The sequence below is a fragment of the Natrix helvetica genome, assembly GCF_964273705.1.
Source record: "Natrix helvetica genome assembly, chromosome: 1".
Lineage (NCBI taxonomy): Eukaryota > Metazoa > Chordata > Lepidosauria > Squamata > Natricidae > Natrix > Natrix helvetica.
This window is the reverse complement of record NC_138548.1, coordinates 290,513,703-290,540,292: the sequence shown is the minus strand read 5'-3', so window position 1 is coordinate 290,540,292 and position 26,590 is coordinate 290,513,703. Positions and strand designations below refer to the sequence as shown.

The 26,590-nt window shown below is 36.9% G+C and overlaps 1 protein-coding gene across 6 annotated transcripts in view; it reads left to right on the top strand.

The window, feature by feature from the left end:
* The window catches only part of EBF1 (EBF transcription factor 1), a 363,592-nt gene that overhangs the window by 284,083 nt on the left and 52,919 nt on the right, over positions 1 to 26,590 (top strand). For 4 of the 6 annotated variants that reach the window (XM_081934502.1, XM_081934501.1, XM_081934505.1 and 1 more), the window contains exons 9-10: positions 12,720 to 12,850; positions 18,907 to 19,033. In XM_081934502.1, the coding sequence (XP_081790628.1) occupies positions 12,720 to 12,850; positions 18,907 to 19,033 (258 nt within the window). Of the gene's footprint in view, positions 1 to 12,716; positions 12,851 to 18,906; positions 19,034 to 26,590 lie in introns of all 6 variants that reach the window. The other 2 variants (XM_081934500.1, XM_081934503.1) reach the window with 1 other exon arrangement.

Below are 26,590 nucleotides of genomic sequence, written 5' to 3'. Positions count from 1 at the left end.
TTTCCAGGCTCTGGAAACTTCCTTTAAAAGATTCCTTTATTTAAAGGAAGAATCTAAACAGGAATAAGAGTTCTTAAAGCTTGAATTTTTATTTGTGGAAACCAAATTACAGTTCCTTCTTCCTCAACATTTTCCTTATACATCCATGAATATAATTCAATATAAAATGAATATATTGCATTCATTTTTTTTAAAGATTTCCTTTCCTTTTTTAAAAAAGATTGGCTGCTTTGTGCAGCTTCAGGGAAAAAATGAACTGATACAAAAAAGGGGGGGGGGGGTTCAGAAGAAAAACCTTTAATATGACAGAAAGGTGGGGCTTGTATTCCACATAATGCAAGCATAGAATCTTCCTACTGTCAATGAAATCCCATTATATAACTAAGTCTGACACTTTATACAAAGTGGCTATTATATGTCTGGAAAACAGAAGAGTTTTATTTCAGATTTGACCAGAATGATTTAGTAGGTGGTCCAGTTAGCGAGAGAAAAATTACAACTGTGCAGTCATAATATATTGGCTAGCTTGCTTGGAACACTATGTTCGCATTCTGAAACAAAATAATTGCACTCTGTTATCAATTGTACACCATGAAAATAATTATTACTATAGGAAGTCTGACATTCTTTCTTCATTACTGAAGAAACATGTAGAAACATTGCTATTCCAAAGCAACACAGATGGACTGGAGGCAGCAAATAAAGAAATATGTGGTTGTGGTGGCAGGGAAGTTTAGCTTTCTTTTTCTCAGCCACGCTACGTGTATATGTGTTTTATGCTTCCTTCTATGTATCTGTATATAACTCCTGGCATTCAGGTCTGGGGATTTTAGTCTCTTTGGATTTAGACATTTGCAGTGGAAGCGTTTTATCAAGTATTGTATTTTGAACCTCCCTCTTTGGCTTTCAATCCTTTGCTTTGCTTCTTCTCAGGCCCAGCCCCTCAATCCATGGCTTTATTTTTGCATTTAATCAAAACAAGTAAAATAATGACTATTGCTATCGTATCCATAGATATTTAGGTAATGGATTGGATTGCTGAACAGGAAACGATGAAGATTTATACAAAATTAAAATCCAAATTTGTTCATCATGAACATCCTGTGAGGGACCTGGGAATGGATTTCTAGGGACAATTCAAAATGGTAATAAATTCCCTTTAATAAAATAAACAAGACTAAGATCTGGTGGACAGAGTAAAAACTGTTAACTATTTCTAATAAAAAAGTACTCTATCTCTCCAGAAGACCAGAAGAGTTGAAATACTCTTCTGAGATTATGCTTTTCTGTACAGGCAATCTCAGAAGATCTCAACAAACAAAGTGGATTTTAAGCATATTGGAATTGTTGATTGATAAAATACTTGTAATCTGTATCACAGGTAATCAATCGCCTGCATCACCAAACTGTTTTCCTCTCCCTCTTTACCATCACCTCAATGTAAATCTTGCATCTGCCTTGCTATAGTGTGTCTCTGATCAACGGAGTTGCAGTTCACAAAACCTTTTAAAATAATAATTGTTAGTCAGAAAAGATGCTACTGGAGTCCTGGGTTGTTGTTTTTTTTGCCACCATGGACTAACACACTTCTCTTTCTACCCTACACTAAATGAAGAACAAACTTAGCCAGTTGGTATATGTGCCAACAGAGGACACAGTGGCTCAGTGGCTAAGACGCTGAGCTTGTTGATCAGAAAGGTCGTTAGTTCGGCGGTTAGAATCCCTAGCGCCACATAACGGAGTAAGCTCCAGTTACTTGTCCCAGCTTCTGCCAACTTAGCAGTTCGAGAGCATGTAAAAATGCAAGTAGAAGAATAGGGACCACTTTGGTGAGAGGGAACAGCACCTTTCCCCCTCGAAATAGAGACTAAAAATCTGGGTGCGTCTTATACATTGAATACAGCATTTTTTGCTTCCTGAAGCCCCGACCCTTCACCAAAATGACAGTGCATAGTTTGTAGTAGGCTTTCAGAGAGTTCCTGGGGGCTGGAGAGGGCAGAAATGAGCAAAAAACGGGCCATTTTTTGCTCAATTTTGCCCCTTCCCCATCCCCCAGGAGCACTCTATAAGGCTCCATAAGACTATGCATGCAACTTTCATGACAAAAAATATGCCTGTTTTTGCAAAAAATGGGATGCTTTTTGCTCATTTTTTGCCCCCCGCACCTCCCAGGAGCACTCTGCAAGCCCCCCCAAGACTATTCATTCCTTTTTTTAAAAAACAGGGCCAGTTTTCATGAAAAACGTGCCGTTTTTGAGAGATTTGCAGAGTGCAAAAACTTTTTTTTCCTTTCGGAAAGCTCTTTAGTTAGAGTGATTGGTGAGAATTAGATTGATCAAGTGCTGTGCCAGCAGAAACAAAGTCCTAGGTGCTGCAGATTGTCAGTGATTTCCTTCTCCAGCATATGGATAAATACACCTGGAAACATCTACCTACCTATCTACTCACTCTCTCTCTCTTTCTCTCTCTCTATCCCTCTATCTACCTACCTACTCTCTCTCTCTCCCTAACTACCTACTGTATTTCTCTCTCTCCCTCCCCCTCTATCTACCTATGTACCTACCTACCTACTATCTCTCTCTCCCTACCAATCTACTGCATTTCTCTCTTTCTCTCTCTCTCTTTCTCTCTCTCTCTCCCTACCTACCTGTCTTTCTCTCTTTCTCTCTCTTTCTTCCTACCTACTGTATTTCTCTCTCTCTCTATTTCTCTCTCTTTCCCTACCTACCTACTGTATTTCTCTCTCTCTCTTCATTTATCTACCTACCTACCTAACGACTCTCTTTCCCCCCTCCCTACCTACTGTATCTCTCTCTCTCTCTCTCTCTATCTATCTACCTACCTACTTTTTAAAATTTGCCTCTTCAAAACTTTGGTGCATATTATACTCTGAAAAATATGGTATGTGTGAGGGGAACGTTTACCTTTACCTTATATGTGCCAGCACTTTATATATTTGCAGTGCTGTCAACTTCCATATGATTTGAACAATTGGATGAATTACAGGGTTTTTTTCAGCTCTTCTTTATTTTTCTAGAAGGGTATCTCCTCTTGCACCAGTAGAAACTTTTCTTTCCTGTTACATTTCTGGGATAACTGCACATGACAAATTGACTTGAAAATATAATGAGTGATCTTCTCTGCCTTCCAAGTGTGAAGTCAAAAAGCAGTGTAACAAAATCTGTTCTCTTCTTTCTTCCAGGCATAGAAAATGGCATAGGAAAAAAAATCAATAAGTATTTATTTTAGCACTTAACTAGGGGAAGACATAAAAAGGAACTGTGTTTTCCCCTGAGCTTTGTTGTGCTGTTTACAAATAAAATTATTTTTTAACTAAAATATTATTTGGGATTGTCACAGTAAAGCCACATAATTTATTTTCATTCTGTAGAAAAATAATAATAGCAATAGCACTTAGAATTATGTACCACTTCACAGTGCTTTTCCACCCTCTCTAAGTGGTTTCCAGAGTCAGCATATTGCCCCCAACAATCTGGGTTCTCATTTTGCCAACCTCGGAAGGATGGAAGGCTAAGTCAACCTTGAGCCACTCAGAATCGAACTCCAGGAGTGAGCAGTGAGTTATCCCTGCAGTACTGCATTCTAACCACTGCGCCACCACAGCTCTTGCAGCCTATATAGTCATAATGAAGCCATTTACCTACCACATTTCTGTATAACAGATTTGTTTAGAACTAATTCCTCAAATGAATATGCACAATATTAATATTTTTTTCCAATATAAGTTTGATTAAAAATAAAAGTGCAAATAAAAATATTGCTGCCTATTGATAAGTCCAAGAAGGAACACTGATCTGGCTCTCTGGAGCTGACAAACAAAGTAGACTAGCACATTTTTATTCTTCAGGGGCCATAAGTTGGAAGTATAATTCAATATGTTGTCAAATTTGCCTGCAGCTTTAGAAGAAGTCTCCCCATGCTGTATTCTTGCACTTTTGCCAGAGGCCAAGAGAGAATGGAATAAGGTGGAGGGAGGTCAACTTCTGAAGACAACTGAATGGAGACCTCTTTGTTGGAATATGTAGCTCAGTAGTAAAGCAGATGCTTTAGATGCAAAAGGTCTCAAATATAATTCTTGGAAAACTACTGTCAGCATTAAACATCATGAGATAGCTGACCAATCATCAAACTTTCTATAATTGAGTCTTCACCATGGTTATAATGAGTATGTCAGTCATTTTGGTACATTGTAGAGCATACTAGTTCTATGTTGTTGTACAAAAATCCTTATTTTATTAGATAGACATGAAGTTTTTAAGAAGAAATCAGGTAGCTGGGTAGAAAATACGAAATGATACCATTTTTTAGGTTATTTAATAGAAGCATAATTTTTACATAATGAAGTATGCTATGCAAGACTCACAGTGGATCTTCTAAATCCTCTTATTGAGAGTTCAGTTGCTGATGTTACCTAATTATATCTTTCTACTCTATGCCAGCCAAGAGAGGCAGTTGAGGTTCTGTCCCAGTGCCTGCAGGATATTTGAGTTTGGATGGGGAGGAATCATCTCCAACTCAAGCCTACCAAGGCCCAGTGGCTATTGGTGTTTGGATCACTAAAATATGGGTTTATTCCAACTCTGAGCTTGGGGTTGCACTTCACCCTTCAAGAATGGTGCACAGTTTGGAGGTCTTCCTGGATTCACATATCCTGCTCAGTGATCAGGTGGCAGATATGGCTAGGAAGGCTTTTGCCCAGCTTCATCTGGTGTACTAGATCTACACTGTCTTATTTTGGGAGCAGAAGGGGGCTACATAGCTTGACTACTGCAACACATTTTACATGGGCCTTGTCTTCCTACCCAGTGCTTTTAATTCTGCTTAAGTCCATACCACCATTTCTCTTTATCTATCTAATGACTAGAATTGCCCAGGTGCTAATTCCTTTCATGCTGTTCGGTCAGTTTCATTTTTGCTCAAGTGGAGAGAGCTAGAGACTGCTGGACTGCATCAGCTACCATACCAGTTAGCAATTTGAAAGTTGTTGGTAAGCAGGTAATTGGCCTGCAGTTGACTAGTGCTGTCCCTTTTGTTCACTTTATCTACCTTTATCAGGTAGGTTTTTTGCCAGAGTCTAACCAATCTTCCATTTCACCTGCTTGCACTATGTTATTGGGAATGAGTGAATGTACAACAGACCAGTCAGATGTTTCAATCAAAAACTATGCAGTTCCTCTTTGTCTGGTGATAACCAATTCTTGATCTTCCTTGCCCTTTTCTCCACCAATTCTGTAGTTATAACAAGTTCTTTCATTTCAGCATCTTTTCATTTTTTCCCCATCACCTTTATCAAAGTTGCATTCTTATTATATTTCTTTAGATTGTTCGATATCTGGGCACAGAACTGTAACTGTACTGTTACTTCTTTGTCAGGTGTTGACTGGTTTATTACATTTGGTAGAAACATTTTTGATTCAACTGAAATTGGAGAGTCTGCCTATAGTGTGCAATTCAACCTTTGTATCTGCTGATCTTCTTGGCTGTAGCTGTTATTTGCTTCCTTGATCTTCCTTGTTTCTGGGTGATATTTCTTGATCAGATATTGTTTGGACTTCTTTTCTTAATTTTTCCCCCTAGCTTGCTTGCATCCAACCCGGTCATCCATTGTGGCACTGTTTGACTTTTTTTCTTGTTTTTTTTCCATTTTGCATCCAAGGTATTCAGTTATATCTGTCACCTTGCTGTACATTTGTTTCTTGCAGTCAGCTGGTCCTTGTATTTGATACTGCAGTATTGTGTTATTATGTTCATCACATAGTCAGCCAGATGTTCAGACTGGATTTGGCAATTTTATCCACTTATTGACTCATTCCCAAGGACCTGGAATAGGAAGATGTTGATGTTTGAAGGTATTGTTACAGGATGTAAACTGTTCCAAATAAAGCTGCCTTTTACAATTGACTGATGGTGATTTTATCAGTGCTGATGGTTTATCAAATAGTGTTTCAGCTGTTTTGGGGTTGCATCCAAGGCATCTATTACTATTGTGCTACCTTTACTTTCTTTTTATATTGCCATTCCATTTCTATTAGCAGATCTTTACATTGTGTTGTTGCTGTTGTTGTTGTTGTTGTTGTTGTTGTTATTATTATTATTATTATTATTATTATTATTATTATTATTATTATTATTATTACTATTACTATTATATCAATTATTATTATATAAATTATGCTGTGCGGCCAGGCTTACAAGGGTTCTTTTTTAGCTCATTATTTAGCCTTTGGTTGCACCATCCTATACCTAGCTACCTCCAAATATCCTACACATAACTCTGTTTCATTAAGCCTTCATTAAGTGCAGAAAGGGTAGAGAAACCGGAAGGTAAAATTTGGTACATATGTAATCTAAGACATTTTAATTACTATGGAAGAATGAATTATTAATGGGATATGGATATTTTAATTAGTTTACTTGGGACTATTTGAACAAATACTTTCCAGTCTAAGTATAAACAAACTTATTTTATTAGAACCGGTTGCTTCCTCCTTTCTTTACTTCCCAGTTTGGTAGCATCCTATTCTCCCCAGTTTGCTGGCTCCTGTGAACATAGACTGCAACGATCCATTTCAGTCGTAACCAGTGGCTATATTTGTGCACCATCCTAACTCTATTTGGACTTAAGAGCTACAAAGCCTTCTCTATGGAAGCTAATCCAGTCTTTTATGATAAATACCGAAGAGGCTAGGAAATGGGTCACTCTTCAGCACCTGCACCACCTCCACATTAATCATAGCACAGATCTTCTGAACCAAAAAAAGAGCAAAGACAGAACTTGGCCGATAGCTCTGCATGTCACTAATTCGGCTCAGTAAGTCTGCCTGTCTGAGTTCAATTAACCCTTATTTCCAAGGCCACCCATGAACTACCAAGTAAGCACCATTTCCCCTTGTTTTATATCAATGAAATAGATTTTTCTTTTGGGAGTTGGGGAGGGGGGGGAGGATGATGATATTGTTTACTTACTAATGAAGGGTGTGTTTTATCTGCCAGCCTTTGAAACACCGTCTCTTCGATATGGCAAATCACAAGCTTTGACACTGCCAGTAGCTTCTTAATTTATTTGTATCATTAGACACTCTGGTTGCCCAGCAGGTGATGATAGGGCATCCCCAGTAAAAATGTTTGTATATTCGTATGAGCATATGAACACGCATAGAGAATGTTAGCAGTTAAATAAATATAGAAGCAGAAGAAATCCCCCACCTCTCTATAATTATTTTTCGCATTCATTTTCCCCTCTCTCTCTCTCGCCGCCTTTGTGCGAAGCAAATTGGAAATCTCGTAATTAGGCCTGACTCTTAGTGTAGTATTAGACTCCCAAGCCAAAGGTCAACACCCTGAAATGAAATTTAAACCAATTAATCAGTTAGATTTTTACTGCTTGTCCGTGTTTTCTCAGCAATTCCCACAGCACGTAGCCTTTGATCAATTCTGCAAAAGCTAAAATGTGTGCCTGCTGCTAGCGAGATGGGAATGACATTAACATGGCACTCATAAAACAATCAGAGCAGTGAAACCCTCAAACAGAACAGGGCACAGTAATATTTAATAAAAGAAGGCACATAATCTTCAGAAATTAGCATTTTGTGCCTTGCTGTACCTTTGGGAGAAGAGCTTTTATTTGTGGAGTGATCATTATTATAACAAAGAACAGCTACCTAATAATTTCCACTTTCAGTTGGCAATATGCTATGAGCATTTCTGAACAATTATGCTAAACAGAGGCAGGGTAATCATTTTATTGTCACTGTTTGAAGGGAGGAATTTCTCTACCCACAGTAGCTACAAAAAATGGGAGAAAACCCCACAAAGGGCAATGTAGTTTATGACAACAACTTTGGGGAAGCCCTTGTACTTTAAGTGGCATTTGCTTTGTGCCTAAAAACGCAAGTGAAAAAACAAACAAACAAGCCAGGTTCTTAAGGCTGGAACTGGCTTGTGCGTTTGCTTTGCTTTCCTTGATCTAACATGTACAAGTCAAAATGCCAGGATAGTGCCTCTTCGATGTGTAACTGATGCGATTTGTGGAAATTTTAAGATTCTTCAGAAAAGTGTTTCTAAATTTTAGTAGGTTTATTTCCTGTCCTTTTAGAGAAGGCTTAGACATTTCTAGTGAGCAGCATTTTCCAGATTTTTGTATGCATTTTTGCTGCTTTGAAAGAAACTCTACTGGCACCTTCGTCATTTGTTCCCTTCCCAGGTTTTCTAGAAACAAACCCATTCCCTTTTTTTCTATTGATGTCACTACTATAAAGTACTTTTGCTTTGAGCACAATTCAGTGACAATCTAAATATGCAAGGCCATTGATTTCATAAAGATCATAAATCGTACATTCCATTTAGTATGATAGAATGATTATGTAAGGAGCTTTATAGGTCATGTATCATGCATCAAGTGTTAGTTTGATTCAGTAAAACATACATTTAAAATGTCTTCAGTATTGATAACTGTCTTGTATACTGTCATGAATTATACTTTTTATAATAAGGCGATGCATAGGTATGCCTTTGAGAACTGAAAGAACTATACGCTTTGTACAACAAATCCAGATAAAGTACAACCACCAGACCAGTCACTACATTGAGAAATTACAACTTCTTAATTACACTCAAAAACCTGAGAGCCAAAAGAGTCAGAATGCTAAGGATACATATGCAGTGAACACAGTTGCTACTGAAATAAACAATGAAACAAGTAACAGATGCAAGTGCCCCTAAATGGAAGCAGAGGCTTACCTCTATTATGGTCATTTATGGTCATTGAATATGCACATGTCAGCTTGAGCTAGGGATGGGTAAGTGTCACAGACTGGAACTCTCTCACCTAGCAACATTGACTGGAACTATCCTGGAGGAAGGAGATGAATGAGCACAATGACCTTCACCCAACTCCCAAAGCAAGCCCAGAAATGTATCATTGATGATATCAAAAGCTATTAAAAAGTCAAGAAGAGTGAAGATAGTCATATCAGCCCCATCCTGCTCCCATCAGGTATAAACTAATAGTTTGATCAACACTATTTCACTCCCATAACCCACCCTGAACTCTGAATAAAAAGAGTCCGGATAATCCACTTCATCCAAAGTCCTCAATAGTTGCCATGTGACTACCTTACTCCCAACCTTTTCCCAAAAGAGAAGTTTGTAGGATGGATGAAATGGCCCTTTCAGGATAGGGCACACCAATGCCTCCTTGAAAGCCAATAAAATCACCCCGTCCCTCAAAGAATTATTAACTACCACCCAGATGTAATCATGTATTCTCTCCCTTGGTATCATTAACCAGCCAGAAGCAACAGGAATCTGACACAGAGATAGCCAAACTGCAAGAGAGCTATCTTGCTAGGTGCAAAGTGGTGGGTTCCAGATACCGTTCCAACCGGTATGGTTGGAATGGGCCTGGCTGCATCCACATAAATGTGTGCAGTACACACATGCATCTTAGCGCCTCCATGAGCCTCTGCAACACTCCAGCTACTCAGCGGAGCATCACACAGATGTTGTATGCACATGCGTGGAAGCGCCGAAAACTTAAAAAACGGGTAAGGAGCTCAGGTGGGCAGGTGGGCCCTCCGGAGCACCGTACCGGAATGGTATCCAGTGCTCCAGACAGGCTCCAGTACGCCCGTACCGGGGCATACTGCCTGCAACCCACTACTGGTGCAAAGGCATCAAACTCTTTCCATATAAACTTCCAAGCCTTAGCCCCATTGGGTAAGTTTCCATTGGCACTGCCCTAAAGTTGGAGTCGAATATAGAGCAGATGCAAGTGACTTTATCTCTGAGATGCACAGCATAATCTTCACAGTGATCCTATAGATCAGTGTTTCTCAAACTTGGCGACTTTAAGTCTTGTGGACTTCAATTCCCAGAATCCCCCAGCCAGCATAGCTGGCTGGGGGATTCTAGGAGTTGAAGTCCACAGGACTTAAAGTCGCCAAGTTTGAGAAACACTGCTATAGATGAACTGAGAAGGGATCGGGTCACCAAAAATAGAGCTGCTGAATGGGTATTTGCAATGCAATAAGGGTGGAACATTTTCCACTACCCTTACCACCAGGGTAGGCTTTAATTGTCTTCACTCTCTGTAATTTACCAGCAGTCTCTAGGCATCTTTTAGCCTCTTTAAATTCCTCAACTCCTCTCTACACCACAAAGAGTGTGGGAACCATGGGCCTGGAGAGGCTACTCATACACAGTCTAATCCAGTTCAAAGCCATATCCTGTCTTTCTTGCCATCTAACCACCAAGGCTTTAATTGAGCGATGGCATTTTCTTAGGGGGCAAAAATCATAATTCTTTTGGTTATATTTTTGCTCTGTTCTAATTGTTTAATATTTTTATACAGAGAGAGAGAGAGAGAGACTTTATCCTTTGTGCAATGGTAGAATGCAGAAAGAACCATTCAACAGTTAATGGTTAAAAATTCTATTAATGGTACATTCTTAGCTTGCTTAATATTTATTTACATTTCTATTTATTTTCTGTCTGTCTGTATTTATACCATACTTTGTGAAAAGGAAAGGAACAAATGACTTATTTCACATTTTCAACAAACAACTTCATATTAAACAGCTGCTTTTAAATAAAGCCTTGGTATAAAAACAAATCATGTATTTTCTATTACCATTTTCCTGCATATGCAAAATCCATCCAAACCTATTTACCTTCAGAGAAACCTTGTGTCCTGGGTCAGTAGTCTCATTTTTTTTTAAAACTGCAATTGAATCTGGTCTGGCAAGAAGAAACTTGCACATGGTTAAAATTGTACAGATAAATGGGATTGGACTTGAGCCCCATTGGATCATTCTCCCCATATCCATTTGTATTTGAATATAAATACTTGAAGGTTGCTCAAAGTCATTCTCTTTGCTTGGAGGGCAATCACCCTTTGTGGGTATGTACGTGTGTCTATGTGTGTGAAGGTATTCACCTATAGATGAGAATTCTCTCAGGTCAGCTGCCATATCTAAATGCCTATGTATAAATACTAGACAATAGGAATATGGGTTCAAGTCTAGTTTAAACACATATGGTCTACCAAAGTCTTGGAAATAATCATTACACAACACAACTTCAACTTTGTCACATTTTATAGAGAAAGAGAAGATCATCTTGGAACAAGATGACTATATACTCCCTTGAGAGATGCAGTAGCTCAGTCCAACATAACATGAGCAGATTTGCATATACATACTTACTCATTCTCCTCCTCATACACACAACATATATTCTTTAGGGAGTCCCCAAGCCATTCAGAGCAGATTTCGGGAATATGTAGGAAGAGAAATTTGATCTACCAGCATTTTCCAGGTAATTTTTTTTTTTGCTGATTTTGAGGGAGAGTTTGATCTAGTTAATGCTAGGATGAAAGATCACCAAGAAAATTCCCGAATTTAGGCTACACTGGGAAGTTGAAAAAATAACTTAGAAAAAGACAAAAGCAAGCTGTTTAGATAATACTTCTAGAAAAAGTATAAGGATGTGTCCATAATTCCCCAGGGGATGCATTTGACTTTGTTTATCCTGCTCAGTGAAAGACCCCATTGCTTATTTTCATAAAAGAATTTAAGAATGTTCCTTTCCACAGGCAGGTTTTTACTTGCCCATGAAGATGTGCTTAACATGGCAGTCATGCAGAGAATAAGGTAGATAAAAGGAAGAATAACAGTGAGTCATCTTTCAGTCTTGGCATAACAAAGTTGTGCCATCTCTGAATTAGATCCAAAGGTGAAGGCTTGAAAAGCTGTAGTAGTTTTTGAACCAAAAAATATACCCCAAATGGCACAGACATCCCTTATGCCGTAATGCCTAAAGTGAAAAGTTTAAAAAGATATATAAATGGAAGTTGCTCTGTTCTTGTCATTTACTTCATGGTGCCACTTTTTAGATTAACTCTGGCATTGTACAAATTCATTGTGACTAGGCTAGAGAACTGTTCTAGTTTTAACTATAGATTTTGTGCTCTGTTCAGGTGATTGGTAATTAAGTTTCATCCTTTCAAAACTTAATGTTATAAAGCCTGCCATCTTTGGATTCATTAAAATATATGCTATTGCTAACAAACATGTGTTTAAAAATAGGACCGTGGCTTCATTTTCTAATAGGTAATGGTATCTTTTAAAAAGATAATTCATTTCCCCCCTAAACCTTTGCAAAGATCTGTTGTGTTTCCAAATACACTCTATAGATTTTTATGACTGCAAAGCGCAAAAAAACATTTAAACATAATGATACGTCGTGGCTATTTGCCATCAAAAACATTATAATCATGAAACAGGTTTACGGGAGTCCTTTTTGATGAATCTCCAAAAAGAAGAAGGCAGGGTCACATTTGGTACAGGCAGGAAGTAAGAATCTGAAGAATGCACTCTTTTCTCCAGCCAGTCAGTCTTCAACCACCAAGTGTGCTCTTTTCTTTCAATGGGCTGCCAACTAAGATTATCTTTTAAAGAGAAAAAAATAGGAACAAAATTAAAAATTAATGGGAAATCATTCTCTTTTCAATAATCTGTTCTAGAAATCTTTCTTCCACAAAAGAGGGGGACAGTGTGAGCCAGACAGAGAAAAGGGATCTTCATATTAGAAAGGGGAGGGGTAATCAAAGTTTTCTCTCCCCCCACCCCCAGGTCTTTTATCATTAAAATCCTATTCTAACAGCGAAATCCTTCTTTTTCATGTGTGTTGGAAAGCAGCTACACCCTGTATCAAAGCCATCAGTCCAAGTGAAGGATGGACTACGGGAGGTGCCACTGTCATCATCATAGGAGACAATTTCTTTGATGGGTTACAGGTCATATTCGGCACCATGCTGGTTTGGAGTGAGGTAGGTGTTCTCTGCAAATTAATATCCAGTAACCATGACTGGTTTATAGCCAGTTTTTCTTTCTTTTAGGAAACCTGGTATAGGAACAAAGGGAATGCTTTCTAATTCTTCACATTTTAAACAACCAGGGCATTAGAGACACCTGTGGCACGTATCATTTTTCCATTTATATTTATGTCTTTATTTATGAAATAAATTATTTTTAAAAAATAAACCTGTGAACATGCCTGCAGTGTTGCAAATAATTCAATTAGGAATAACTGTCAGTCTTGATCATCCCAAAGGTGCTTTTTCAAACAGCAACGGGACTTGAAGACATTTCGTGTCCCATCCAAGAAGCTCATCGGAAGACCTGAAGAAACTTCTTGGATGAGAAGAGAAACATCTTCAAGGAAAAACAAAGTCCAGGTGCCATTTGAAAAAGCACCTGTGGGGCAACATGGCCTGGATGACTGAGAATCTCCATAGACATCTCAGTCAACAACAGAAACTATAGTTCAGTTTAATGTAAACTATGGTTTTGTTGATGACCGTAACAATTTAGTCCTCAGCCCTACCCTTTCCAAAATAAGAGAACGGCTTTGTACTCTATATGACACTATAATCATATCATTTTATTTTTCTTTAAAACAATTGCTCTGTGCAATTTTCTTCTCTTTTTTTAATTCTACCCCTTAATGTCGATTTTACCAACTGGTTTAAAAATGTGCTCTTATCTGTTGTTTCCTCATGCAATTACTCAGGATAAAAATTGCCATTTTAGAAGCAACTTTAATGTGGAAGTACACATGAGACATAAACCCATCCCAAATGCACATGCTTCAAAACGTATACGATGAAGGCTAGTACATTTTACGTCTGTTCATTTTGAAGGACAAACATTTTATGTGTATTTCCCCAAATCAGGAGATCTCAGAAAGAAGAGAAATTCCTCCTGTTTGCCAGTGCTAATCTCTAAATGACACATACAAAGCTCCTGGATATGGAGATCTTCAGACATTAGGCATTTATAGAGGCAGTTCAATTTGGCAACATCTGTCAGGCATCAGAAGTTATGGATGCTATGAAAAGCTATAAATGCTGATCTATGTGGTGCAGAAACTTATGGGGAAAAACTGGAATAGGGCTTCAAAAGATTAACCAATATGGCATGCTGTTAGGTGCTGTCAAATGAGACGATGCATTTAGGTTTATTTGCCAGAGTATCCCTTTATTTTCCAGAGCAATTTGGAGAGATACTTTCAGTTACTTCATAGTAACACTAGAATTCTAGGCTAAATGGGCATGGACCTGATATCCTATCACAACTTCATATGTTCAAATGTCCTGTTCTTACATAGACAATTGCAAAATTAGGATTACAATCAGTGAATCAAGCAGGTACTTATATTAACATCAGCTATGTAAAATATTATTTGATTATGTGTTGCCTAAGGCCTTTGATGTGCTATTCCATATTCCATAATACAACTGTACCATTTACTTACAAATATTGTTTTAATGTTTATGAATTATATCCACACCAAAACCACTGAACAGAAGTTAGCTGTTCATACTTATCTTTTGCAGACCTAAATGAATATTCATACTTATCTTTTGCAGACTTAAGTTCACCCTCCATTTTTAGATGTGCTTTTAAGGAGCTTTCCCTAAGAGATACCCCAACCAAAATAAGTTAAACCATCATATATTATTTTTGTGATTGCAGGATTAAACCCATAGTATTTTCTATTGCTTTTTGATTAAAGAAACAGAACACCAAGACAAAAATACAGAATTATAAAAGGAAAATAAAGATTTACAGCAAGGGCACAGGAGCTTTGTATTTATGTATGGTTATTTGATTTCCATTAAAATATTATAGATCATTTTAGCGTGTTTATAAAAATGTGAACTGCATAACATCATTTTGAATTGTCCAGGGATTTGATTGACAAGTAAGGCCTGGTAACTTGATAATCGCTATTGCCTTTAGGAGAATACTCTGTTTGTAGCACGGATAATTAAAAATCTCAGTAATAGTAGATATTATTCTTTAACATAGTTGGGACTTTTTTTCAAAACAAAGCTAGGCCATAACTGTGTCTGTATAAGCAAGTAATTTTTATTAAAATCTTACAATTAATAATTTTTTATCTTGTCTGGGTGACTGAAATTATCATTACATGACATTTGAATTTTTAAAAAAGTCTAGAAATAAATTTCATTCACTTTTCATTGTAGTCCAGAATGAAATACAGCTAAATAGAACTAAATAACTGATGGAAGGAACTGTTAAAATATCCTTATTTGATGCCTTCCTGCCCCTATAAAGAATAACAACTGAATTTAAGAATATATTTAAGAAATAGGAAACAAACTAAAGTTTCATTTCTGAAATAGTATTCCTTTTTTATTTTTCAATTTTCAATGTAAATGTATAATTTTATTTCCCATGTATTCAAGCTTTGTAATTGCAGTATTTATACGCATGAAATGGAAATTGATTATCAAGACATTTCTCTTAAAACGCTATGCTGATTTGAACTTCATTAAAGAAAATAGGATTTCTGCTAACTGAGCATGTGGAAAATAGGAGATACATGTTAAATATGCTGATTTAAAATGATTTGGGCTACATACCATATTTATTACTTAAACATATATTTAGGTTCTATAACATAATTGCAACCTTTTTCACTTGGAGGAGTGAATCAGAGCATAATTTGCCCTGCTAATTGTGTGTGAAAACACAGATACTTGAGTTTCCAATTAATCTCCAATTAAATTGTCATAATAACCATGATTTTGTTTTTAAAAAATCACATTTTGTACACAAGCAGTCAAGTAGAATAGCGTAATCATTCATATATATATGAAACACACACACACACACACACACACACACTGGTCTTGTTGTATTTGGGTCTTTTCCCTTGTAAGATTCTCAATCTTACATGGGAAAAGACCCGAATATATATATATATATATATATATATATATATATATATATATATATATATATATATATATATATATATATATATATATATATATATATATATATATATATATATATATATATATATATATATATATATATATATATATATATATATATATATATATATATATATATATATATATATATATATATATATATATATATATATATATATATATATATATATATATATATATATATATATTTCCATACATGCATCAGATTAAAATTCAGATATTAGCTAGAATAATTAATTGTTCAGATGAGAAAGGGCTATTACTGCATATACCTTATTCCTGTGTGCTTAAAGACATGGAACCCTAAATAACCTTTTTTTAAAAATAATGAGCATTTGTATGTCATGCATCTGTCATCCTGAATCTGGTTGGTTATATATTCGTATTGCTTGTGTATGATTACTAAAAATATGAAATTCATTGTCATGTGATGTGACAATGGCTGCTGGCTTTTGGCTTTTGTTTGTTTTAAGTTAGATCATATACTTATAAAATGAAATCTTCTCCAGGTTCAAAGGCAAATTATGTCTGAATTACATAATTAGCATTAGATGCTAATGGCAAACAATGAGACAAGGGTTATTCTTTTATGCTTTCTTTTTTGACCTTCTTTGAAAGACCTAGTTGGTTATTCCTATAACCAACTAATGGACTAGACATTTCTAGTAGGGCTCTTTTAAAGTTCGGGTATTTTAATCCTGCATAGTAATTGTGAAGTTTGTAGTTGGGGGAACTGTAGCTGATTTTAGTTAAATAAGTAGTCAGTATGTTTGGGGAGGGGGGGGAGGGGGGACAGAATTGAATTGGAGCAATGATATGAAATACAAAGACAAAGGTTTAGCCCTTTACTTTTTCACTTCTCTGATTAGAATACTTCCCAATTGCGTAAACCACCAATGAATGGTTTACTCCAAAATAGTGATAGAAGGGAAAATATATAGGTACAACTGAATAGTTGTAACATTCTTCTGCAGTGTGTTGATGAGGTAGCTGGCATGGAAGCTTCAAGAAGAGAAAGGGCATCTGAAGAAACCTATGATTAATTCAGATTGTGATCTCAATTGGGAATCTTTCCAGAGAACAATGATTATGCTACTGCAGCTCACAGATTCTGAGATTGTGAAGTTTGGAGTAATCTCTGAAGGTGTAGTCTCCAGTGGGGAATCGGAGATGGATTGAGATTGCCAGAAAAATCTAGGTACACAAGAAAAGGAACTCTGTGATAGATTAACAATAAAGGGATCTGCAATAAAAATACATAAGATAATTTTAAAAACACAGAAGATAATTTATTTTAAAATGTATTCTTTGGAGTTCACAAGGCTTTGTTTTATTCTCTGTATATGGATTCGTCACTTCTTCCTGGTCATTTCAGGTACTTTTGTTCATAATTTCTTTTTTATGTTAAAATCTTTATTTTACATGTTTTATATTGCACTTTATTTAACTTTTGCAAGTCACCTAGAGTCATCTCTGGTGAGATGGACACCGCACAAGTTTGAGAAGTTCATTGCTTTATCAAACTTGTGCGGTGTCCATCTCACCAGAGATGACTCTAGGTGACTTGCAAAAGTTAAATAAAGTGCAATATAAAACATGTAAAATAAAGATTTTAAATTTAAAAATTGAATTAAAATAAGGAAATGGGATGGGATGGAGCAAAGTGTGCACAGCAAAGAGGCTGGGTGTTCTCTATTCCATTAGCCACCTCTAATGTGGCACACTCACATTGGGGCTCCTACAACTAAGTTTGTAGTTTGTGAAAGACTTTAAATCAGTCTTTAACAAGATTCCAAAAATGCTGTTTTTAATAGGTCTTTCTTTATATTATAAATATTGCATTGCCATATCATGGCATGTTTAAGTGTCAACCAACAGGACTAGTTGGAGCATGGTAACTTTCTTATAATTGCTCAAACTAATTTTGATAAGTTGATTATACTTTCGTAGCTCAAGGTAAGAGGTACAGAATCAACAATCACTATTTAAAATATGCAACAATAGCTGCATTAATTACAGGTGATAGAATAAATCTGAAATGTGTCAAATAAAAATTAACATTCTGTGTTGTTACAGAAAGACCCACATGCTCAGAATTTTAGAGACACTTTCTCCTATCTTTACATTTAATCCACTGCAATTTCCTAATGAGTTAAGAGAAAATATTTGAAGCAGATGAAGTAATGTTGTAATAGAACAGTTTATTTAAAAATCTCAAATGAGAAAGGCTGTTAAAGTCAGATCTAATTCCTGCACACATATATACATAATACACATTCATATATTGTAGTTATTATTTTGTGACCAGGCTTGTGAAAGTATCTTACAGCAGTATGCAATTAATACTTCAAAAGCTATAGTATATATTTTATAGCATACAAACCCAGAATCTCCCAGATGAACTAGAACAAGTATATGAGGTCAACCTTGTGCTTCTCTCTGTTTCATGGAGTATTCTGCAGAGAACAATATTATAATATAACTTTGGGATTTCAGTAGGAATTCTAATTCTGAAAAATAATGATGGACTATTACAACAAATGAATCCCCTATTGCATCACAGAAGTGAAACAGGGTAAATATATTAAAGTTAAGCACTCTGAATACATGTCATTGTCAGAGAGAAAACATATGTGCTTATTTTTTCCACTGCCTTCACTGAAATGTGGAAAGCCCTCACTTTTTGCTTGATAGTTTTCCAATAGGAAACTAATCTGGCATATGCTAGGGGAGTAAAATGGAAATCCTGTGGGATTCCTTAGTATAAAGATTGCAAGTTCGTTCAATCAAAAGTTGTGGTTTGTCACAAGAAATTCTCATACCCTGAAATAAATGCTTGCTATGTACAAAAACAAAGCTAATATAATTATGTCTGGGAAATAACATTTGCAAATATTGTTGTCATTGGCTTTTATGCTAGTTATTCCAAGAATACATTCAAACAATGACAGGTTAATTATATGTTCCAAAATGTTGTAGTGTGATGTGAAAAAATGTGTTATTACATAAGTATTCTATATCTAACCAATTTCCTCCATTCTTACAATTTCTTCTAGCTTATTACGCCACATGCTATCAGAGTTCAAACACCACCCCGACATATTCCTGGTGTTGTAGAAGTTACATTGTCCTATAAATCCAAGCAGTTCTGTAAAGGCACACCTGGAAGATTTATCTACACAGGTAATGTTGCTTTAATTTAAATATAAGTTTTTATCGGAAAAGATATAGCTGACCAATGTTTGGTGGTGTTGCTACTTTGAGACTATGCATTGTAGTAATGAATATTCCAAATTCATGCAGAGTCTTCCAACACAAAGAAACTTTCTTCTTTTTTTTCACATGACAATTCAAATAATAATTTGTATGCTCTGAAACATCCAAAGACTCATTCATTAAGACTTTTACTGATTATATTTCAAATGAAAAATAATAACCTCACAATTTGATTAAAAAATCAAGTTCACAGTGTGAGGAAAAAAGTTTTGATGACCTGGCTGTTAGCCATATCTTTTTAGAAATTTGAAAGATTGAGTGTCAGGTGACAGGAATCAGCACTGTGTTTGCTTTTTACATCTGTATTCTGCCTTCTCACAAACTAAAGCTCGAGGCTACATGAAGCAGTGATCATAGAATTAAATAGAATGCTACATATTATGGAGCCTATTACAGGTCTGATAACTTATTTTTAGAAGGAAGAAATGTATGTCCTCTAATGACTTGAGAAATTATCTGGATTTGTTCTTGTCCAACTAACTATGGGCTATTATTCTCTGTTGATTATCAGAAGTTCTGAGCCTTCATCCTAGTATTTTATAGATGTTGAATATGTTTTTTATGTTTGTTTGAGGTTTTTTGTGTGTTTTCAGAAGTCCATGCCCCTCTCTCAAGTATTTGATAGTATAGAGATTTCCCCCATATATCTTAAGAGCCTTTCTACTCTTTACAAAAAAGAGGGGACTTTCCTTGGGTTGGTGCCTCAGCTTTTGATTCCTAGATGAATGAGAACATCTCTGGAAACACTGGAACAAATTTTTGTTGTTTTGTTGTTGTGTTTTCCTAATTTACAAGTTTTTAGAGGAGTATAAATGAGGTTTCTAAAAAGTGAATCCCTCTCATTTCATCAGCCAATCAATCAATCAATCAATCTCAACTGCCAAAAATCTTTTCACAGAAAACACATTGATGCCTTTATTTTAAAAGAGAAATATTTTTCCCTGCCAGATGACAACTACACAAACTCCAGGTCCCTGACTTCCTGTCAATAGTACTATCTTAATAGCCTGGATATATGTACAATTGTCACTTCTCCTGCTGGCAGAAAAGATGGATAAGGAGGCTGCAGTCAAATAACAGGCATCCTTTAACATAGTAAAGGAGAACAACAACAGGAGAAATGGAGTTTCAGCCTTTTTAGTGCTGTGTGGAAAGTTGGGAGCCACAGCAACTGTGTGATACTAGAGGGTCTTCTAACCACAGTTACAGTAGTATGCTTGTTGAATTGAAACTTGTAAGAGTATGATGGCTCCAACTGATTTGATAGACCAGCCCTCAGTGGAACTTGGCCTGGAGTCAAATGTCTTGTCACCTCATGAAGTTTACACCCATGATTAGTAGAATAGAAAAAACAAACAGATAAAAAACAGAACTAGAGATAATGAGCATATTGGTAATTAGAATGGATGAGAAACACATTCAATTTTCATTCAATGCAAGAATATTTGCTTTTCTTCAGCATATATGCAAAACTCCCACATACAAATGGATAAAATGTGAATAAACAAACAAATAAACCAAAAATTATTTCCTTCCTTCCTTCCTTCCTTCCTTCCTTCCTTCCTTCCTTCCTTCCTTCCTTTCTTCCTTCCTTCCTTCTTACCTACCTACCTATCTACCTACCTGCCTACCTACCTATAATAGGCCAAGCGAGGAAAAGAAAAGTAATAAACTGCAGTAAATCAGAACTGATAACTTCCCTCATAACAAGCTCACCACACCTCAGAGAACATTTTATGTTTTTGATTATAAATAATGGTAAAAACAAGATGGATAAACTGAATCACATAGACTAATGACCGAGGAACTGAACAAAGTTTCTCTAGTGCCATTTTAAAAATGTGTGCCAGTCCTGGACATTTAGCTATGCTACTGGAGTTATGAGTGTTGTACTTCAAAATATTTGTATTCCAAAATAGTTGGAGAAATAGCTTGCCTCATCTCTGGTTGATGTTTTTTTTTTTTTTAAATGTCAGAATATTCCAGCAAAACCAATGGAAATTCTGTCCTCAATTCAAATAATCCCACTCCCCATTTCAGTAGTACACTAGTTACACTTCTAGATAGCTTTCTTATCTAGTTATTCCTGGACTTAAAGTATATTTAAAACCCTTGTCCAAAAGATTCAAATCTTCTGAAGCTAAATGCAGAATGTTGCTGCTAGTGGGGTTGGGAGGAGAGAATACAAATAATGAAATTATACCTATTCTACGTCTTATAATGGGACCTCACTGGTACCTTTATTCACTTGGCCAGCTTTAATATGGGCATAGTTGTAAAAGATCCCTCTCTCCAAGGATGTTTCCCATACTCTCAGGTGATAATATGGAAATTTCCATTATAAAGGGTCAATTCAGAAATCAAAGAGTCAAGGAGTCAAGATTATATGTTTGAATGCACTGACTACTAGGAATAGGAATATATAAATGGATGATACATTAAAGTACGTTTGGAGGCTATAAAGATTATCTATCTATCTATCTATCTATCTATCTATCTATCTATCTATCTATCTATCTATCTATCTATCTATCCATCCATCCATCCATCCATCCATCCATCCATCCATGATCATCATCATCCTCTAACATCTATCATCTATCTAGCTATCTCAACAAATGACTCTGAGCTGTAAACATCATAAAATAAAAAATGAAAAACAAAGCAATCAAAACAGTAGAAAATAAATATATATGACAACAGGTAAGACTGTTTCCATAGATTTTAATATAGTGAAGAAATGGGCCTCTAACACTTGAGCATAAGCTGAACGTAAAACTAAGTCTTCAGTGCCTTGCAAAGGACCAACAGGGCTGGGGGCTATCCTGATATGTGAAGGGAGAATATTCTAGGGAATAGGTTCTACACAGCAGAGAAGGCGTCTCCTACATAGTTCCTGGCAGCTGACATTCCTGCAACGTGCCCAATGTGCCTGACCAAATTGGACAAATGTAATACATATCTACTTGAAAACATTTTTCTGAGTATTGTATCAGCCTGCTAACACTGAAAAACTCAGTTTGACTGTGTAGTAAATGAAAGTTTGGAAGCTTTCCAGAGTTATCTCCACTGCATTCACCAGACGTACAGAGTGATAACACAGTGCTAAGCATGAGGAGAATTTTGGAAGGACTGTGTTTGAATAACATAGCTTCAGGACATATGCCAGAAACTGCCACAGACATATGACCATAATTTTTCAGCACATTTATGTTTGAAAATGATAGTGAAATTAAAACTTGATCACCCAAGGCAGTTCCTACTTACAGTGCAGATTTATTCAAAAGTGCTTCAGTGAAGTTTCTTATCAGATCACATAACAGTGGGTAGTTTGTTTCTGTATGTCTTTGTTTGCAAATTGACAATACCACAAAATGTAATAGACTAAATAGAAGCCCATAGAATTCAAACGTTTTGATGAAATCTTTGAATAGTTCCTCATTATTTTGTTTTACAACAACCAATTTGATTGCCATTCTTTTGATAAAGATCTTCAAAGCGCTCCATGGCTCAGGACCTAGTTACTTGCGGGATCGTATCTTGCCCCATACATCCCTGTGACCAATTCGCTCGCACAGAGAGGGACTTCTCCAGGTGCCGTCCACCAGACAGTGTCGGGGGGCGACGCCTAGGAGCAGAGCCTTCTCTGTGACGGGCCCAGCCCTGTGGAACGACCTCCCCCCTGATATCAGGACCACCTCTGACCTCCGCTCCTTCCACGTAAAGCTCAAGACCCATCTCTTCCAAGTAGCTGGCCTGGCTCAACCATAGTTTTATCATATCGCTCCTGACGGGTTTTTTAATTGTGCATTCTGTATCGTAATTGAGGGGATTTTTAAATTGAAATTTTAATTCTATTTTATCCATTTGTTTACCTCCTCCATGCATATGTTACTGTTTATATTTGTATATTTTATGTGTTTTTAATTGTACGCCGCCCCGAGTCCTTCTGGAGAGGGTGCGGCTAAGCAAATAAAATTTGATTTGATTTTGATTCTGTGTCTATATCAAACTTTAAATGCTAGCATGAAGCCATCTTCTTAGCTTTGTTATTGGTCAAAAATAAATCATTAATAGTTTCCGGTGGTAGATGATATACCCGTGATGGCGAACATACGGCATGCGTCCCAGAGTGGCATGCAGAGCCCTCTCTGTGCACATGTGTGCCACTGCCAGCTGCTCTTCTGGTGACCAGCAGCTGGTCTTTGTGGACTGTTTTCTGGAGAAAACGGCCCCCAAATGCCCAAAAAGCCAGATTGATTTTCAGGCCATTTTCTAAACCACTTTCATGCCATCTTCCGGGTTGTTTTCAGGCTGTATTTTTGGCGGGGGCATTTCTGGTGTGTTTTTTGGGCTGAGAATGGCCTGAAAAGTGACCTGAAAACAGCCAAAAAAGGCATGAGTGTGCCAGCCAGCTGGTCTTTGGGTTTCCGGCACTCTGGCACACACACATACAAACGCATTTCTGTTTGGGCACTGGATGCCGAAAAGATTTGCCATCACTGCGATATACCATCAGATAGGCTGGACTCTGTTCCTTTCCACATTCACATAGCATGTTGTAATCTCCTTTGTTTATTTGATTGCCATGATTTCTGGATACAGCAAAAATTGAATCAATAGCACCAGTACTCCTTCCTTTTAACTGCAGACACTTGTATGTGTTCTTCTTCTGGATGTCCATAAGGACATCCCTTTCCCACAGTCCTTGTGAAAGCTTATTTGCTCTGGTGTGCAGTACTGGAGTCTTCCCTTCCTTAACTCTGGATGTAGCTACCATTGTACTAATACCAACACACTGAAGAATTTTGATGCATTTTCCTTTATTCCACGTACCCATTGTCTTCTTTTATCTGGCCTGGGTTTATTTCGCAACGCCACTACTGCTCTAACATGAATTTTACATGAAAAATGGGCTGAGATCTACACTTTCATTTCAATATCTTGCGTAATTCAATCCCCTCTTTCCTATACATGCCTTTAAAGTAAAGAAACAATGTTGGGAAGGGGAAATCAGTTGCATCTATCACAGGCAGTGATCTATATCCCCAGCTCAAACCCTGGTTTGCAGCAGTTCTGATTCTTCTGCATCCAGACTTGCATTTTAGCTTCTTTCACTCCTTTCTACCCACAGTCACTTATCACAGTTGGAAGGATGGGGGGGGGGGTTGTTGTTCTTATGTGTGGTAATTTTGTTATTAAACTTTTTAATATAGTGAGCATAAAGGGCTCCAGATAATACATGTAGCATAGTTGCTATGGTTAAAAAAAAAGAGGGAATTGCTCCTACCCCTCCCCTGTTTTTATCTTTTTCTCTTACGCACATGTAATAAACACACTTCTCACCTCCAGAAATGCCTCCAAGCCCTTTAAACAAAATGCAGGAATAGAGCAAGCCTGGCGATCAGTTTAGTTAATTGAAAATTATAGGATTGACCCACGAGGAAAATTTAGTTTGCACTCCAATCACTATTACAAATTAAGGAAAATTACTACAATTTTGTTTAGCTAAGGTTTCACACTGAGCTCACAAAATTAGCTCAGCTGCCCTGACAAAGTCAGCACTTTGTTAGTGATCAGGAAAAACAGGGAAATAACAGACTGTGGTGTGTACTACCGAAGCATAGAAAAAGCTATGATGCTTTACAGAACTAGGCCAAGTGGTTTTAATTAGGATTATTAGTTCATTGTAAATTTTGGAGAACAATCAGACTAGCAGATTAGCTGTTTCTTTTAAAGCTAGAATGTCTTGCCATTCATTTTTCCCATGAGAACTTCTTTTAACTCCCACATTCCCCCTCCACCCTGTGAGTCTTATTATTGGTCTACAGGAAACGGACCAATTGGAAGTTCTCATACTATAACATTCCACAATCACATTACAATAGATGGGAGTTTTTCCATAGTGTTGTCAGTGAATTCAGTGTTCTGGAACGTTTTATGAAACCACAGAGGCCAAATGTTTTATCAGAGGAGTTTGGCCTCTGTTTTTGGCTGAAAACAGTGAGACATCACTTGCTGTTTATTTATCCTGCAATGGAGAATGGGAAAAGGAAGGAAGAAAAAGGGGGGAGAGAGACTGAGAGAGAAAGAAAGAAAGAAAGAAAGAAAGAAAGAAAGAAAGAAAGAAAAGAAAACAAGCAAGCATGTGAGGGGTACAAAGACATTTAAGAATACATTTCTGCCTGGTGAAAATGTCTCTGTTAATGGCTCATTTTGTGGTTAGGTCTTATTTAGAAGAAATTATTTTTAATCAGTGTTCAGCAAAATATCCCCTCAGGCCACCTGTCTGTAAACCGTTTTTTTTTTTTTTTTCATTTTCTGCTAAATGCTTAAATCTCAAGGAAAGTGTCTAGTGACCATTATTTAGATGCTTCCTCCCCTTCTTTTAACTGCCAACAACTTAGAAGTTTCATCTGTGATAACTTTAACTAATGATCTGTGAGCAGAGAGAAATGTTACAAATGTTGAAGTATGGAAACCAGTACACATGATTATTCATTTAACTGAGGGCTGTGTTTAAATTTCTTTTACAATTAGCTACAAGGAAAACAGATTTATTTGTTTAACAATATTTATACTACTATCCTGACAGACTCTGGATAGTATTCCATTTACAAGAAGAAACAAAACCATTAATACTTGAATGTTTAGCCTAAGTCTTGCATACTCTTTGGAGGCACTCCGTGGGACTTTCTTCTAAGCACAAATGCACTGAAATTGATATGAAGGGAAGATTATTAGTATCTAGTAATGATATTCATTTTGTATAAGTATTAATTAGTATCAGAGCCACTGATAATTGTTCTTATCCTACTGATGCCACTAACTCTGAACACAGACAGCACAGGATGCCACTGTTGATGGTATTAATAAGGCTGAAAGGTCTAATAGGACATTCTCCCCATCTAAGTCCAGATGTAGGTCACCTATTGCAGTGACCAATGCCATTTCTGTTCCAAGACCGGGCTGAAAAGGATTTAAATAATCCATTTTGTCTATACTCTATATCCACCATTTTCCCCACCACCTTCTTTAAAAATGAAAAGATGAAAACAGAGCAGAAGATGTGGTTGGATCCAGATGTGCCTTCTTTAGAAGAAAGCACATCCCTCTCTGTTTCAAGGCAAGTTGGGGCATGCCCTCGCCTAAAGAAAGTCTCCCAGACCCAGCCACATCCTGCTTGCAACCATGAATGAGCCAGGAAAGATCAAGCCTCTAGGTCAGGGGTGTCAAACTCAAGGTCCAGCCTCCCGGGTACTTAGATCTGGCCCACGAGGTTGCCCTGGAAACAGTGAAGGACCAGCTTGTGATGCTTCTGCCAGCAACAACAGAGCTTGTGACCCTCCTGTGCTCCGTTTTTGCTGGCATAGGGTTGCAGGAGGCCGTGAAGGCAAAAACAGAGCTTGGGAACCCGTTTTCTTTGGCAGAGCACTTGGACCACCATAGGCAACCCGACACGAG